This window comes from Arvicola amphibius, chromosome 5 (assembly GCF_903992535.2).
Source record: "Arvicola amphibius chromosome 5, mArvAmp1.2, whole genome shotgun sequence".
Taxonomy (NCBI): domain Eukaryota; kingdom Metazoa; phylum Chordata; class Mammalia; order Rodentia; family Cricetidae; genus Arvicola; species Arvicola amphibius.
Window position 1 is genome coordinate 54,740,822 of NC_052051.1, and position 17,591 is coordinate 54,758,412.

General features: G+C 41.1%; 1 protein-coding gene across 1 annotated transcript in view; it reads left to right on the top strand.

Annotated features, from left to right (window-relative positions):
* Ubr1 (ubiquitin protein ligase E3 component n-recognin 1) overlaps nucleotides 1–17,061 on the top strand; it is a 129,113-nt gene extending 112,052 nt beyond the window's left edge. The window contains exons 41-47 of the mRNA XM_038329995.1: nucleotides 795–928; nucleotides 3,310–3,418; nucleotides 5,749–5,805; nucleotides 8,548–8,625; nucleotides 10,918–11,088; nucleotides 12,919–13,020; nucleotides 14,566–17,061. Coding sequence (XP_038185923.1) covers nucleotides 795–928; nucleotides 3,310–3,418; nucleotides 5,749–5,805; nucleotides 8,548–8,625; nucleotides 10,918–11,088; nucleotides 12,919–13,020; nucleotides 14,566–14,707 — 793 coding nt within the window. The 3' untranslated portion in view covers nucleotides 14,708–17,061. The remainder of the gene's footprint in view (nucleotides 1–794; nucleotides 929–3,309; nucleotides 3,419–5,748; nucleotides 5,806–8,547; nucleotides 8,626–10,917; nucleotides 11,089–12,918; nucleotides 13,021–14,565) is intronic.
* Nucleotides 17,062–17,591: the final 530 nt, after the last annotated feature.

The following is a 17,591-nucleotide window of genomic DNA, read 5'->3' on the forward strand; positions in this document are numbered from 1 at the left end:
GCAGTGTTTTCATTCCCCTACAGATCAGCCAGTTTTAATATAGGCACTAGGAATGTATTCGTTTTTTAGCAAATCAGCCACTTTTGTTTGTTTGTTTGTTTGTTTTTTATGTACGTTGGTATTTTGCCTGCATGTATCTTTTTGTAAAGGTGTCAGATCTTGGAGTTACAGACAGCTGTTAGCTGACATGTGGGTGCTGGGAATTGAACCCGAGCCCTCTGGAAGAACAGTCAGTGCTCTTAACCACTGAGCCATCTCTCCAGCCCCCCTCCAGTTACTTTTTACTCAGTTTTTCTTCCCTTATTTCATAGCAAAGGTGAATTTTTTTTTCTTTTATCACTGTAACAATGGGGAGAAAATGATAAGTTCACATTGCAGGGAGAACCTTGTGAGAGTCAAGATACTCTAAAATTCTTTTTTTAAAATTGACTTTCTCTTTTTGTTTTGCTTTGTCTTTACCTTCACCTAAGGAAAAGGGAGTGCCGATATGCTAAGAGTCTCTGGTAGAGTTGGGGCTTGCTTAGGCCTTGGCAGTGTTTGCCTGATGTCCACTGAGCTCCAGTTTCAATGCCTAGCAATCCAAATAGGCATTTGGATTGGGGAGGGAAGTAAAAACCCTACCCAGTGAATATTATAAAAGTTGATGTTTCCTTTAGAAAATGTATACACCAAAGCTATTAGCTAACTAAATACTTTTTTAAAAAATGCTTAGAAATTAAGTCACTAAATGTGATTTTAACAGGGCTGTGTTTGCAATCTGGTAAATACTCTGTTCTGGGTTTATTGTGTTCTAGCTTCATTGGCTGTGGCCCTTCTGGCTGGTCCCTGTGGGTCTCCCTGAAGAATGGCATCACCCCTTATCTTCGCTGTGCCGCATTGTTTTTCCACTACTTACTGGGGGTGACTCCCCCTGAAGAACTGTTTGCCAGTAAGTGGGAGACTGAACTCAGCAGGGAGTGGAAGCTCGTCCTCACTGTTCTTGTCTTCAGCATAAGACACACAGCGCAAGTGAAACTGCTTCTGCCCCTGCCCAGGTGTAGTTAAAAGTGAGCCCAAATCCAGCGGAGTTTCATATTCTGCAAATCCTGCTCTCGGTTCCCGTATATGTATAAAGTCCTTGAGTTATTAAAATACCTGTGTGTGCCAGGCAATAGTGGCGCATGCCTTTAATCCCAGCACTTGCGAGGCAGAGGCAGGCAGATCTCTGTGAGTTTGAAGCCAGCCTGGACAGCCAGGGCTACACAGAGAAACTCTGTCTCAAAAATTAAAAACAAAACAGACAAACAGACAAACAAACTTGCATGCAAAGAGCTGGAGAGAGCGTGCAAGCTTGATGCCCTGAATTCAGTCCTCACATTTAAGTTAGAAGCCGAATACAGGACTGCACAATTGCTCAGCAGGTAAAGGACTTGTTGCCAAGCCTGACTGCATAAATTCAATCCCTGGAACCCACTTAGTGGAAGGAGACGAGCTTCTTCGACTTGTCCCAGACCCCAAATATGCACACCGTGGTATAGTCATGCCTTCCCCCACCCCCACCAGTAAGTAAATAAATGTAAAAAGTAAATAAGATTTTAAGTTGGGCGGTGGTGGCACACACCTTTCATCCTAGCACTCGGGAGGCAGAGGCAGGTTAGCCTGGTCTACAAAACACATTCCAGGACAGGCTCCAAAGCTACAGAGAAATCCTGTCTCGAAAAACTAACTGACTAAATAAATAAATAGTAATAAGATTTTAAAATCTAAGTGCAGTGGCAAGTAGTTGTGATCCCCACACTTCTATGAAGAAACAGAAGCAGAGACAGGAGAATCGCCCTGAAGCCTACAGGCCAGCTGGCTTGGAATTCCCAGTATAGCAGCAGAAACAAGACAGATCTGGCTTTAACAAAGTAGAAAGACTCCTGAAAGTTGTCCTCTGGCCTCCACATGACAGCAAGGCTGATGAGCATGCACAGGCATGTGCACAATTTTAAAAAATAAAATACCTGTGTGCATGCTGGATGTGGTGACACATACTTTAATCCCAGCATTGGAAAAGCAGAGACAGGCAGATTTCTGTTAGCTTGAAGGCAGCCTGGTTCCAGGCCTTCTAAGGCTATCTAATGAGATATCAAAATAAAATAAAATACCCGTATAGAGAATATAACTGTAGGATATACAGGAAAAAAGATATTTGTTACCTCTATGGAAAAGAACTGTTCCGGCAGGAAGATGACATAATTGTATACCTTTATTTGGGTTTGGAACATATAGCTATATTTAGAATTAAAATAGTGATCCAAAAGGCCTTCTGAGCAACAGAAACCATAGATGTTTACTAACGGCAATCGCTTTCTTTTCTTTTACTCATTTCTAAAATCTAAATGAAGTAGAGGAAGTGTCCTTCCTGTGTTCTATTGGTGAGAGACAGAATTTTAAAGTGACCAGAATTGTCTAGAGAATCATTTTATCCTCAGAGAGTACAACAATGAGGTCGTCTTACTAGTTTGTTAGCCTCTTTATCTTGAACTCTTCAATAGGTGAGATGTGTTCAAACTTTGTTAAGGTTCTCTAAAAAATAAGATGTTACTTTCCAAGTAATTTCCAGTACAGCTCTTTTGCTTGCATGCACAAAAAGTTCATGTCCTTATCCATAATAAAAGTAAAGTATTTTCTTTCATTAGGGATGGAGCCAAATATAAAGAAGCATAAATATGCATGATATAATATCAAATGGGCTGAGTCCTGCAAAGAAAAGTAAAATGATCGTGGCCTGGGTCAGAACCCTTGGACATAGGTAGTCAAAGGAAGACTTTTCTCCAAGAAGACAGTAAACAAAGAGCTGCATATGGGATTGAGCTGGATAGTTGAAGAATGTTTCTATTTAAGAGAAAAATCAATGCAGAGGTATTGCTTGGCAGAGTAAGAGAACAGTGAAGATATGATTCTGGCTGGAAGCCTAATGGACTGGGAGGTCCAGGAGGTATCCAGATGTTTTGCATCTCACTTAGGTCTTTAAGCCACAATAGAGTCTTTGTGGGCTAGGGTATAGCTCAGTGGTATAACACGCTCCCAGTTCCTGGGTTCTATCCTCAGCACACCCCCAGAAGAAAAGACTTTGTATTGTATACTAAGTATAGTGGTTAGTCATAGAAGCCGTCTGATCAGGGTGACTCAGATTATGCTGTGAAAGAGTCACTGTGGCTCATTTGCCACCCACTGTTTTATATAGCAGATGATAGAAATGAGCATAAACAGTGAGGGGCTCCTTTAACACTGAGTAGATCAAAATAATGTGCTTATTAAATATATCTTGTTATTTTATTGCAGATTCTGCTGAAGGAGAGTACACTGCACTCTGTAGCTATCTGTCTTTGCCCACAAACTTATTCCTGCTTTTCCAGGAATATTGGGATACCATAAGGCCTTTACTTCAGAGGTACTGTGGGGGGAAAATGTGGCTGATGTGTTTCTATCTAGTTTGAAAAATTTTTTATGCTTATTTTTCTTTTTGATTGGTTATTGAGACAAGGTTTTGCTGTGTTTACCTCAAACTCTTTTCTTCCTCAGATTCCTCTAGGACTTAATTCGAAATGTTTGTTTTATGTTTTTGAGACAGGGTCTAATATAGCCCAGGCTGGTCTAAGACTCACTATGTAGCTGAGGGTGGCCTTGAATTCCTGACTCTCTTGTTTTTTTGTTTTTTTTTTTGTTTGTTTGTTTGTTTTTTGTTTTGTTTTTCGAGACAGGGTTTCTCTGCAACTTTTTTTTTAGAGCCTGGCCTGGAACTAGCTCTTGTAGACCAGGCTGGCCTCGAACTCACAGAGATCCGCCTGCCTCTGCCTCCCGAGTGCTGGGATTAAAGGCGTGCGCCACCACCGCCCGGCTTCCTGACTCTCTTGTATCTGTCTTCCAAATGCTGGAGTTACAAATGGGGACCGTAATACCTTTCTTTTAATTTGAAAACATTTTAAATTACAATTATTTACTACACTTTTCGATTGATTAGCATTGACTGCAGAGGTAGAAACGTACAGACATTCTTAATCCACATGCTTAAGGAGTAGGCATAGTTAAGAATCAAAAGACGCTTGGGCTTGGTGCACCTGAGAGGAAGGCAGGCAGATCTTTGTAAGTGTCTAACCATCCAAGGCTACATAGTGAGACCCCATCTCAAAAAAAAAAAAAAAAAAAAAAAAATCAAAGAAGTTCAAATTTGAGCTTGTGATATTATGCAATTTGTAGAGTTCTGGCCTAGCATGCACAAAGTCCTCTCTATTCAGTCCCATGCACCATTTAAAGCAGGCATGGTGGCACAGCACACCCCAGGATTTTAGAGGTGGGGCAAGAGATTTAGAAGTTCAGGGTCATCTTTGATCATGTAGCAAGTTCAAATCCAGTTCTTAATACATGAGACTTTGTCTAATAGAAAAAGAAGAATCCAGACTGCGTACAAAACTATGAGTGTGGTAGGGCACATGTCAGAAGCCTGGCCGGGAGATAGACAGGCGTCTGTAGAGCAGAGACTAGCACTGAAATGTCGTAGAGGCGCGCGCGTGTGTCTTGTTAGGTCTCCTCACAGCCTCCACTCTTCTGCCCCCGCACAGTTTTAGAGTCAGTTTCACCATACTACTCTTAACTCTCCTTCTCCCATGAGTTTCTCTGTCCTCCTTACTTTTTCTTTCTTGTGCCTGGGTGGGAACCGGGTGAACGCTGGCTTGTTCCTGCTATTAGTCTCATGCCCTAGGTTCTCTGGGTCGTTTTTTGGTTTTTGGCTTTTGGGGTTTTTTTTTGCTTCCTAATTTCTTAATTTCTTTTTGTTGCTGTTTAGTTTGTTTTTGTTTCTTTTATTTTTTTTTGAGACAGGGTTTCTCTGTAGCTTTGGAGCCTGCCCTGGAACTCGCTGTACACCAGGCTGGCCTCGAACTCAGATTCGCCTCCTGTGCCTCCTGAGTGCCGGGATTAAAGGTGTGTGCCACCAACCACCCAGCTAAAATGAATTGTTTTTAGGATTAATGTCACATTTTTTTAGTACAATTACAAAAGATTTTACAAATTTTACTTTTATATTTCTGGAAGTAAGTTTTAGATGTGGTGTTTTACTTTCAATATTAAAAATTATGAAAAAAGAAAGTTCCTACCATTTGTGCTATCCCTGATCCTTGCTTGCCTGGTGTCTGCCCTGCTCTATAGAGCGCTGCAGGCAGCATCTCCCAGTGTTCTTTGTCACTTGGCTTCAGTGTAGGTTAGCCAGGGGGAGGCACCAGCAGGGCTGGAAATAAGTTAGAAGACAGCCCTGCTACCTCTCTGGCTCCAGTTGTCTCCAGAAAGGCCTGCCGTGATCCTATTACCCAGGGCAACAGTGATGCCCTCTTTCCTCCCACTCTCCCAGCACTGGGGCAGTATTAAGGTTTACTTGCCTTTTTGTTTCAAGGTTGTCTTATACCCCTTATCTTCCCACCTCTTCTCTAGTCTAAGGATCAAATCTAGGACCCTGAACCAGGCTGTCGTGTGTGTGGCTACTTCTGGTATTAAATTCTCTCGTTTAAATTTGTAGATGGTTTCTGTTCTCAAGACTGTAATTGACAAAACCCTTGAAAAGGAATTTAGAAGGGGGAGTGGGAGTCAGGACAGGGAAGAGGAAGGGATAAGATGTAAACTTAAAGACAGAGAGGGCCATGAAGATGCGGTTGATGCGCATAGCAGAGAGCCTGTGACCGTCTGTGGTGCTCCTGTGTCGACCTCCTTCACTCTCGGCTTCACTTGCAGGTGGTGTGCGGATCCTGCCGTGCTCAACTCTCTGAAGCAGAAAAGTGCTGTGGTCAGGTTGGTTTTACTATCTAAGCCTTTTTGCCTACTGTGTTTCTAAAGTGCTTGGTTGGTTTGTCTTAATTTCTGGTCTGTCCCCTTTATTCTCAGCTCATTGTTTCCTGTGTATCTGTTGGTCTTTGCCAGACATCAGGTTCTTCCTGCACAATTATCCTTTCCTTCTTAATTGTCAGAAGCCACCAACTCCACTGGAAGAATCTACCTTAAACTGGCACCTGCCTGTCAAAAGGCGAAGGAGTTTGTGTCTGGGAGCTACTAGTACACTAAAGATGGCATTCATGTAAACTAGCTCCTCCCCCCCCCCCCCCCCGAATAAAGATATAAATACAGCTGGCTAGACTCTCCCTTCTTAGAAGCTAACCCCACAAGTAAAAAAGAGAAGCTTTTTTTGTGTGTTTGTTTGTTTGGTTTGTTTTTCAAGGGCAGTTTCTCTGTGTAGCCCTGGCTGTCCTGGAATTCATTCTGTAAGGCTGCTTACAGAGATTTGTCTGCTTCTGCCTCCTGAGTGCTGGGATTAAAGGCATGTGCCACCACTGTCAGGAGAGAAACTTTTTAAAAAATAGACTTTATTACTGTGTTATGTGTATGTTTTGTGTTTCTGTGCTTCATGTGCATGCCTGGTGCCTGTGGATGCCAGAAAAGAGGGTGTTTTATCTCCCGGAATTGGAGTTAAACATGGTTATGAACCACCATGTGGGTGCTGGCAATTGAACCTGGGCCCTCGGGAAGAGGAGCCACTGCTCTTAACCTCTGAGCCATCTCTCCGACCTGAGAAGCTAGACATGATTTCACGTACCTGTGATACAAGTACTCAGGAGGCTGAAGCAGGAAGGTTTGCTAGAGTTACAGGCCAGACTGGGCTGCTTAATGAGATGAGACTGTCTCAAAACGAACAAGAAGCTTGTCAGCCCTCTTTTCTCTTGAGTTATGGTTCTATCTAAATCTACATTTCCCTCAGAGGCAAGTCCACCTGCGCCTGCCTCATGAGTGGTGGGATTAAAGGCATGTACTATCATCGTAAGGCCAGTTTTTTTTTTTCTTTATTTCATGTCATGGTATGCCTTTTAAATACCTTTCTACAGTAGGGTACTGAAATATTCTGAGAAATTTAAGAGATAACACATACTGTCCTTTGATTATGAGTAACACTCAGTCTTAGTTATATACATAAAACTAAAAACATTATAGCATAAAATATGATAAATAGAATATACCATTAATTCCTTAAAGAGGTATAAAGAGGAAACAGGGCATGATGATTTGTGCCTGCAATCCTAACACTTGGGGCATGGACTTAGGATTGCCATTTATTTGAGGCCAGTCTGGGCTACACATTGACTTTGAGATCAACCTGGGCTACAGAATGGGACCTTATCTTTAGAAAACTAAAAGAAAAAGGAAACTTGAAGAAAAGATTCTTTTGTTTGTTTGCCTTGTGTTTTTGAGACTATGTCTTACTGTGTAACCCCAGCTAGCCCAGAACTGTTACAAAGCACATAGCCCAAGTTGGCCTCAAACTGACAAATCTGCTTGCCTCAGTTTCCTTTGTGCTGGAGTTATAAGCATATGCCCATGCCTGATGAAAAGATTCCTAATGAGGCAGGCTTAGTCTTAGAGAAGGGTTATTTGTAGCTGAATCAGTAATTGTAAAATGAGGGGCTGGAGAGATGCTCTTCCAGAGGACCTGGGTTAAATTCCCAGCACCCTCATGACAGCTCACAAATGTCTACGATTCTAGCTCCAGGGGCTCTGATGCTCTCTTCTTACCAAGTTGGGCAGCAGGCATGGACATGGTGTACAGACATAGATGCAGGCAAAACACCTATATACAGAAATAAATATTTTCTAGATATTCTAAAACATTATAAAATGTAAATTGATTGATATCTAGGAAGAGAATCCCATATTATTCAGATGACCTTCCTTAGGCTACATAAGTCTATTACCCTCGCTAACATAAAGTGAATAGATGCTAACATTTGCCACAATGTATCAAGTGCTAATCATGTTCTGCTTAACTTTTAGTCTCCAAGAGTTTTGGGAGTTTCCTTCACACACACACACACACACACACACACACACACACACAGTTGCCTAGATCAGGCTGGCTTTGAACTCAGAAACTCAGAGTGCTGGGATTAAAGGTGTGCACCACTATGCCCAGCTCCTTGATACTTATATTTAACATCTTTTAAAACCGTTGCATCTTAACATAGTTCATTTAATGTTTCTCTTTTTATTTTTTCTGAAAATATTAAATTGATGATATGCCATGGTTAGAATATATTTAACCCTAGTTTACCCCCCTTTTTTTATTTTTCGAGACAGGGTTTCTCTGTCACTTTGGAGCCTGTCCAGGAACTTGCTCTGTAGACCAGGCTGCCCTTACATATACCTTCATATTCCTTCTCATTGTTTTTGAGATTTTGTTGTTGTTGATGATGTTGTTCTGTTCTCTGTTCTGTTCTCTGTTCTGTTCTGTTCTGTTCTGTTCTGTTCTGTTTTGTTTTCAAGACAGTGTTTCTCTGTGTGGTCCTGACTGTCCTGGAACTCACTCTGTACACCAGGCTGGCCTCGAAGTCACAGAGCTCTGCCTGCCTCTGCCTCCCAAATGCTGGGATTAAAGGTACCCGACTCAACCCTAGTTTTTAGACAAGAAAATACACCATGCCCAGAAGCATTCTTCCCCTTTTATCTGTTCAGTCATATATAAAACTGCCTTTTAAACTATGCTTCTAGGTACCCAAGAAAAAGAAATAGTTTGATAGAGCTTCCCGATGACTACAGCTGTCTTCTAAATCAAGCTTCTCATTTTAGGTAAGAAAAAGGGTGTGTGTGAGTGAGAGAGAGAAGAAGAGGAGGGAGGGAGGGAGGGAGGGAGGGAGGGAGGGAGGGAGGGAGGGAGGGAGGGGAACACACCATATCTTTTTCCTGAACTTTCATTTGGTGTACCTTTGTAACCAGTGAACTTAACTTTGAAAGAGTAACCAATGAGAGGCTAGTGAGATGGTCCAGCTGGTAAGGGTGCTTGCCACCAAGTGTTGACTCGTGTTTGGTCTTTGAGACACACATGGAAGGAGAGAATGGTCTCCTGCAAGTTGTCTTCAGAGCCCCACACATATGCACACATATTTCTGGTGTAGCTTACTTATTTAAGAAGTGGCTGCTATGATCTCACTGTGCTAGATTTCTTTCAAAGTACACTAAAGCATACAGTCCACCATTCATAGTGTTGCACAACTGTTGGCGATTGTGCTACTTACCACCTCTCTAGTAGCCCAACTTTTCACTACTCCAAAGGATTTGTAGCCACTGATTCATTTATGCCCCTGGTTTTGTATTTTCTCCTCCCTGATAATCTGCTTTCTGTTTCTATGGATTTAACTGTGAGGATATATCTCACAGAAAAAGAATCTATGATTTCTTTCATTCAGTATGTTTTCATGATTTATCCAAGTTGGAGCTGTATTGAGACTCTTGTTTCAATCTTGAAGAAATATAGAGGTTGTGGTTAAACCGTTATAGCATAATGTTTTAAACATTGCACACTTCCAAAGCCATATTACCCCAATATCGTAAACATACTTGACTAAACCATTACAGCAGCAGCTGTTAATTGTTTGCATCAGATGAAGGCTAGATCTATGAATGAATCTCAGCATAAATATGAGACTTCGAGCAAATTTCTACAAGACTATATATTTAGTAGTGCATTTTCTTGCTATGGTTTGCGTTTGTTTTGTGGTGCTGGAGCTTAAGCCAAAGGCCTTACACATGCTGAACATACACTCTGCCGTTAAGCTGGATCCAAGATCAATCAAGATATTTTTACAGTTTTGTGTCTTAATCTTATTACCTCCTACTATTTATTCTTTGAAAATTTCATGCATCTTACTGGGCAGTGGTGGCACACACCTTTAATCTCAGCACTCAGAAGGCAGAGGCAGGCAGATCTATATGAATTTGAGGCCAGTCTGGTCTACAGAATGAATTTTAGGATATCCAGGGCTATACAGAGAAACCCTTTCTCAGGGGGGGGCGTGGGGATATGTTTAAAGAAAAGAACCCTTCCTGCATCTGTACAGTGTGTTCCGGTCATATCCACTCTCCTCCACCATCTTCCTCCAGTTCCCTCCAGGTCTCTGAACACATCTCCCTCTAAACCTGACATACTCTCATTTTATAGCCATGGAATCCAGTTAATGCTGTCCACAGGGATATAGATGTGGGGATAACCAACCTGGTAGTGACTCCACCCTAGCCTACCAAGAAAAGTGACCCCTCACTCCTGTAGCCATCAGCTTTCAATAGCTCCTCAGCTGGGGGCTGAGTAGCCCCCTCCTTACTCCATGCTGGATGTGATATTCTTTTTAGATTTTTTAAATTATGTGTATGAGTCTTTTGCCTGCATGTATATGTGTTCACCATATATGCCTGGTGCCCATGGATACCCAGAAATCGCACTGGACCCCTGGAACTGGGGTCACAGATGGTTGTGAGCCACCGTGTGGGTGCTAGAAATTGAACCTGTGTCCTTTCTGCAAGAGCAATAAGTGTTTTTAACCACTGAGCCAACTTTCCAGCCCCATGCTGGAAAAGTTTTTAACTGGCTTGGTCTTGTGCAGTAACAGCAGCTACTGAGTTTACATATACAACAGCCATGCCAAGATCAGAAGACAGCATTTCACAGTACTTGTTGGGGAAGGATAATATACATGCCCTATCTGTGACTGGGCAATCTCGGTTGATTAGTTTCACCACATTGAACAGAAGAGTCTGTGTATTAGCAACTGCCCACTGCAATAAGAAACTTCTCTGACCAAGATAAGGAGCAGTACAAGTCTAGCATTGGAGGGTCCCGATCATAGGCAGCTTGTTGGAGAAGGCCACTTGTTTGTCCCAGCCGCCCAGCTAGCTTAGACCCAGCCAGCTCCCCAGCTCCTTAAGTCCCCTTCAAGTAATATAAATGAGCAGTCATCTAATTAAATATCCTTGTTCTTTGAGTAGCTTTCTTTGCTGAGTTGAATGGTGGAAACACGCTTTACTGCTAAGTAGATTATGATCTGTGTCATGTTTTTCCAACACACTGAATGTGTCCTCCCTTTTGAGGTGTCCACGGTCTGCAGATGACGAGCGAAAGCATCCTGTCCTCTGTCTTTTCTGTGGAGCCATCCTGTGTTCTCAGAACATTTGTTGCCAAGAAATAGTGAATGGGGAAGAGGTTGGAGCTTGCGTTTTTCATGCACTCCATTGTGGTGCCGGAGTCTGCATTTTCCTAAAGTGAGTATGGAGTTGTTCAGAATCCTAGCTGAAAATGTGTATCCAGTCAGTATGCCAGTAGAATCAGTAGTCCTCAAAAAAAAAATAGGATGCTGTTTACATTTCTTTCATTGTTTAAAAAAAAATCTTAAATGGTATAGATTTTGCAGTACTCTGTAATATTCAGATGTAATGGAAAATCTTGAAGTCTTAAAATTTACACTTATAAAATATGTATAAATTATTAACTTTAAACTCTATTTATCTATCTATCTATCTATATATCTATCTATCTATCTACCTACCTACCTACCCACCTATCTAGATTTTCCAAGACAGAGTTTCTCTATTTAGCTCTAGCTATTCTGGAACTTGCTTTGTAGACCAGGCTGGCCTTGAACTCTTGTGTATCTGCCTGCCTCATTCTCCTGAGTGCAGACATGAACCATGAAATCCAGTCATTTATTTATTTTTGAGACAGATTCTTGATCTCTAGACAAGGTTGGCCTTGAACTCACAGAGATCCTACCTGGCACAAGATTGTCTTTTGAATGTTTTTTATTTTCTTCTTTGGACAGAAGATTCAGAGTAGGACAATAGTGGTAAATGTTTTTGAAAGAATATAGATTGCCTGAGAGAAGTACAATTCAGAGTTTATTTCTGTGCTTTTTCTTTCCATTCTCTGGGTAAAAATCAATTTTTATTTATATAAACCAAAATCTTACTAACTGTGAGATTTATTATTACTGCTTAAAGACAACCTTTGAAACAAGAGAAAAGAATGGCATAGAAGCCAAACTCAAACACCTGCTTGCTTCTATAGTACCATAGGTCTACCTATCCCATCTATGTATTTACCTATCCCAACTTGTTAATTTTATAATTTATGTTTGTAATACTTAAGCATTTCTCTATAATAAGCTTTCCAAATGCCCTCAAAGTACTATTGGAGACTGCCTGAGCCAGAAAATCTTGTAGCACCTGTCTGGTTGACAAACCAGACTGGAGATGCTTTGTCCTTATGCAGAGGTGGGAAGTTAGAAAAAGGCAGAAGTGGCTCCCGCCACAGCTCCCCGGGTCCTGTGGCTCACCGAGGACAGCCTCCTTTTCCAGAATATCCAGACAGAATTCCTCATTTCCCCGGGTCCTGTGGCTCACCGAAAACAGCCTCCTTTTTCAGAATATCCAGACAGAATTCCTCATTTCCCCGGGTCCTGTGGCTCACCGAGAACAGCCTCCTTTTCCAGAATATCCAGACAGAATTCCTCATTTCCCCGGGTCCTGTGGCTCACCGAGAACAGCCTCCTTTTTCAGAATATCCAGACAGAATTCCTCATTTCCCCCAGGTCCTGTGGCTCACTGAGAACAGCCTCCTTTTTCAGAATATCCAGACAGAATTCCTCATTTCCCCCAGGTCCTGTGGCTCACTGAGAACAGCCTCCTTTTTCAGAATATCCAGACAGAATTCCTCATCTTCCATTTCTCTAGCTCCATGGAGCCTTTCCTGTTGCATCAAGAAAAACAGCAGTGTTTTTTTCCCTTTACTCAGACAAAACACGGTTTAGTGCCAGGTGGTGATGCATGCCTCTAATCCCAGCACACAGGAGGCAGACACAGGGGCATCTCTGAGTTCAAGCTGCAGAGTGAGTTCCAGAGCAGCCAAGGTGACAGAGAAACCTTGTCTCAAAAAACAAACCCCACAGTGTATTGTATTCATTCATAACTGTATTGGCTTCCTATTGGATATTTAATGGATATTGGCCATGTCTTTTCTTTAGCTTGCCTTTGATTCAGTCTGTCATCTGCACATATGTCTCTAACAGGGTTTCCTTCCTTTCTCTTGTCCTTCAGAATCAGAGAATGCAGAGTGGTCCTTGTGGAAGGGAAAGCCAGAGGTTGTGCTTATCCAGCCCCTTACTTGGATGAATATGGAGAAACAGACCCTGGGCTAAAGTAAGATTTTCTTTAATGGAAGATTTTAATTAGTTGTCTTACATTTTATTCACTTTATTAGATGTGTATAGTAATAGTGTTTTAAACATAAAAGCCTGGAACTGGAGTTGCTGGGGTTGTGAGTTCCATCTGGGTGCTGGGAACTGAATCTATGTCCTCTGATGGGCCCGTTGTTTGAGACAGGCCCACTGATTATAGGAGGCTGACTGACTGGTCAGTAGCAGGAACTTTCCTGTCTTCACCTCCTCAGCACTGGATTATGGTCATACGTTATTACACTTAGCTTTTGACATGGGTGCTGGGCCTTGAACTCCGGTCCTCATGTTTGCACAGCAAGCTCTTTACTGACTGAGCTAACTCCCAAACCTTTTTATTATTATTTTAAAATATCATTCAAAATGAATAGATTCACTGCATTGTGCTTGGGATCTATTGGATCATAAAGAGATTTGTTTTTATTGAAACAGCATTTGACCTCTCCTTAAGTTGAAGGGAGAAGATACTGAGCGGTAAAAGTAGTTAACACTGGTCAGGATGGAAGTCACCTTTAATCCAGTCCACAGGAGGCAGGGCAGGTGGGTTTCTGTGAATTTAAGGTTAGGTGGACCTGAACAGTGAGTTCCAGTCCAGCCAGGGCTACAAAGTGAGAGCCCATCTCAAAAGCAAAGCCAACAGCAACAACACCAAAGCAGTTAATAATCGAGGGTAATATCGAGTTGTTCTAGAAAAGTAGAAAAATAGGGAATTTTTAAATTAATGATAAACGGTGTAAAACTTGACAGGGACACTTGGTATTCCAGGGGCTGAGATGCCTGCTTCCTCCACCACAGCACTCAACAGACTTCAGGCTTTTGGATTAGCAGGCACAGTGTTGCAAACTGTGTCATCCTAGAATAGAACTGTAGTTACTTAAATATCTGTTAAGGCGGGTATGATGACGCGCACCTGTGTAGTCCCAGCTACTCGGGAATGTAGAGCTGAAAGGTGGTTGGAGTAAAACAGTTCAGACCCAGCCTGGACACCGTAACAAGACACCTCTTCCCCAAGTGAAAAAAATCAGCAAAGAAGAAATTGTTCGCTAAGCATTCGTAAGATGAATCATAGGGATGGTTCTAAAACAAAATAGTTCTGAGCAGCTTTTTTAAATTAAAGGGCTTCTTGTACCTAATGTCCTATGCAAAACCATAAATTGAAACTGGGTAAATTTTGAGGACAGAGAGAAAGCTATTAGAATCACCAGACAAGACTAGAGCTATTTCAAATTAGACACCTTCCAAGACACTAAGTAACTTGTTTTAATGAGGTCTCATTGTGTTCATCATATATGTGACCTAATTTTCTAAATAGTCAAGGACTAATTTTCTGCTTCCTTAACTAAGTGATGTGCCCAGTTCTTAGAATCAGTGGTGAAGAGTTGCCCCGTTACTAAGCCCTGTCCTGGTGCCTATAACTGCAGGAATATCTTGGGCGTATATACTGACTTAAGACTATAGAGATATCACGGTTATTTGATTCAAGCTTTGACGTTTTTATTTTTTCCTGAAGGAGGGGAAACCCACTTCATTTATCTCGGGAGCGATATCGGAAGCTGCATTTGGTCTGGCAACAGCACTGCATTATTGAAGAGATTGCTCGGAGCCAGGAGACTAATCAGATGCTATTTGGATTCAACTGGCAGTTACTCTGAGCTCCAACTCTGCCTCAAGACAATCATGAGTGACATCAATAATAAAGACTGATTTAAAATTCCAGAGAACTTTCTGTGGACGGGAAAGTTTGGAGGGTCTTTTGATCCATGTCCAGATTCACATACATTAATAAAATATTCCTTAATGGGATATTGCTTTCAGTTAGTAAACATAAGCTTCAAAGGGAAAAACAGGACATAGATTAAAAACAGACATAGTTTTGTGTTCTAGAACACTAAAGAAATGCTTGTTCACCCAAGTGTCTATTTCTGCAAATATTTCCAGAAAACTCATTCCCTTTCATAACTGTCCTATTTCATTTCTTATCATCCACCTGGTAAATGAAATCACATCAAGCATTTGTGGACGTTTTCACATCTGGTTGACTTCTCTGCACTTTCGTACTTGGCATTTTCCTGAGTGTGATTCAGCTTGAATAGATCTCTACAAGATGCTGGTCACCTGTGCTGGTCTAAAGAGGAACTGCAGAACTATGCAGTATCTTTCAACTGAAAAAGGTTTTAAAAATGTAAGCAATTTTCTTATTTAAGGAAATATCCTTACTGTACCACCTACGGCTTGAGCCAGAAGCAGATCTAAGTCTCTCTATGAACTGTGAGTGGTGCGAGTCTGGAAAGCGTCCTTCCAGGTAGACCTCGAGAAGAGTCAGGATCATGTGCTCGTTGTTCATTCCGTATACAGAAACCTGTTGTCCCCACCTGGCTCTAGACAGCTCGGTAGAGTCTTTCTGCAGCGAGATCATGAGAGCTCACGTGAGTGGCCCCATCCTATCTGACTCTCAGAAAACTTTTGGTGTTCTGAAGCAAACTCTTTGTAGAATAAGAATCAGAAATGCCCTGTGAAGAGTCATTTAAGCTGAAATTTGAGCAACCATATTTAAGCCAGTTCTGCGGCCTTCTATGGCTTCTAAGAAACAGATCTTAGATTTGGTGCCTGTCTATGTGAAACCTTTTCATAAACTATGGTTTATGACTGATAAAAATAGCCAAAAAAGGCCTTGTAATCAATCAAGCCTGTGTCCTATTATAACCTGCTATAGTTGAGCCATCTTGCTTATAACTGATACAGCCCTCGAGTCTGTGCATAACTTCTTGGTTCTTGGTTTTAACCTTTTATATCAAGAAGTTGTGAATTAACTGCAGAGAGAAGAGCAGCTGATAACTTATTTTAGCTTCTGTGATATTGGATAATGTTAGCAGTTGCAAGGTGTATTTGAAGATGATATTTTCCTTTGCCCTTGGCTGCTGCTGCCATGTATGTGTGCAAGTGTGTTTCTACCACCTCTGTCGAGTGAAGGCAAGAAAATGAAAAGAACATTTGGCTGAGTGATGAGTGACACCCATTTGGGGCTGATTGATTGCCCATTTTATGGAAAATTATATTTTGCAGTAAGGAATTGGTGTAAGCAGGCACCAGAATCACAATCATGATTTCCTACTTAGATAATTACTATTCAGATGAAATCAGGAACTAGATACAACTATAATGTACAGTTCACAGCAATTATGGGAGACGAAGATCGAAAATTCAGTATTTCGCTTGTGTGATTTGCCAATATGATTAAGTGATTTGAACATTACCCCTTTTTATATATAATTTTTTGAAGGGATTGTTTAGTTCTGAAATCTGGACTAGAACAGGCAACAGAAGATGCTCATTTCTGCCTTTGTTTTCTGGCCCCCATTTGGCAAGGATAAAGACTTTATTTTTAGCCTTCTTAGATTCAATTTGTAAACCGCGGAGCTAAGCTATCAAGCTGCAGGAGAACTAGCAGGCACTGGCCAGCCGACCTTTACTGCCAAAGAACCTAATTTATTACTGAGTTCTGCACTGGAGGTGAACATATGCCACAGTGCTGCCCAGCCCAAGGGATTTCTAATGATAATATCATGACAAATGATTTAAGCCTGCTTATCAAGTTTACATAAGCAACCAAGTCACTTTATTTAGTGTAATATATGAAAGAATTGGTTCAGTAGGACGGCTCTGACTCTGAGTTTCTAATATTGGTGAGGGGCTGGCAAGGAATTTAATGATACAGTAAAGAAAAACATATATCTGTATAATTAATTTATTATGTTAGTGTATGGCCTGTGAGTTCACCTTTTAGTGGTCATTTGTCATTTCATAACAACTATGCATTTTGGTTCACTGTGATGATGATCTCTATTTAGTGACTGCAACATGTTTATACCACTGATTCAAATTCCATTCATGATGAAGTTAAACAAATGATGCATATATTGATATCTTTTATTGCAAAAATGTAAATTAAAAACTTGTATAATGTTCTTGTGCTTTTTGAAATAAAATACCTTATATGTGTATATTTAAAAAAGGGACTTCTCATGTTTGGGGATTTGGGTTTGAAGTATAAAAATCTTACCTAGAAAGGAGCTCTAGTTAAAAGTATGTCAATTCAGCATGTTTGCTTGTTTGTTTGTTTTAGACAGAGTAACTGTGTCTCAAGCTGGGCTCAAACTTATGATGTAGCCTTGAACTCCTGATCCTCTTGCCTCCACCTCCCAAGTACTGGAATTAAATAGGTATATGCCACCATACCCAGGTTAAATTTTTTTCAAGGCACAGATTTTTAGGGTTAATGGGTCTTCAAACTTTTTGACTGTATATTCCATCATCACCACATATAGATTTATACATGATATTGTTTTGCTTTTTTTGAGACAGTTTCTCTATAGAGCCCGTCCTGCCTCTGCTTCCCAAGTGCTACCCCTGCCTGGCCACAATAATAATTTTTATGTAGTATTCCTTGCATATGTGAAGCACATTTTATAGCATATCACAAAAACAGAAGTCATCAGTTTACCCCATTATAATCAAACTCTCCAAGGCATAAAGTAT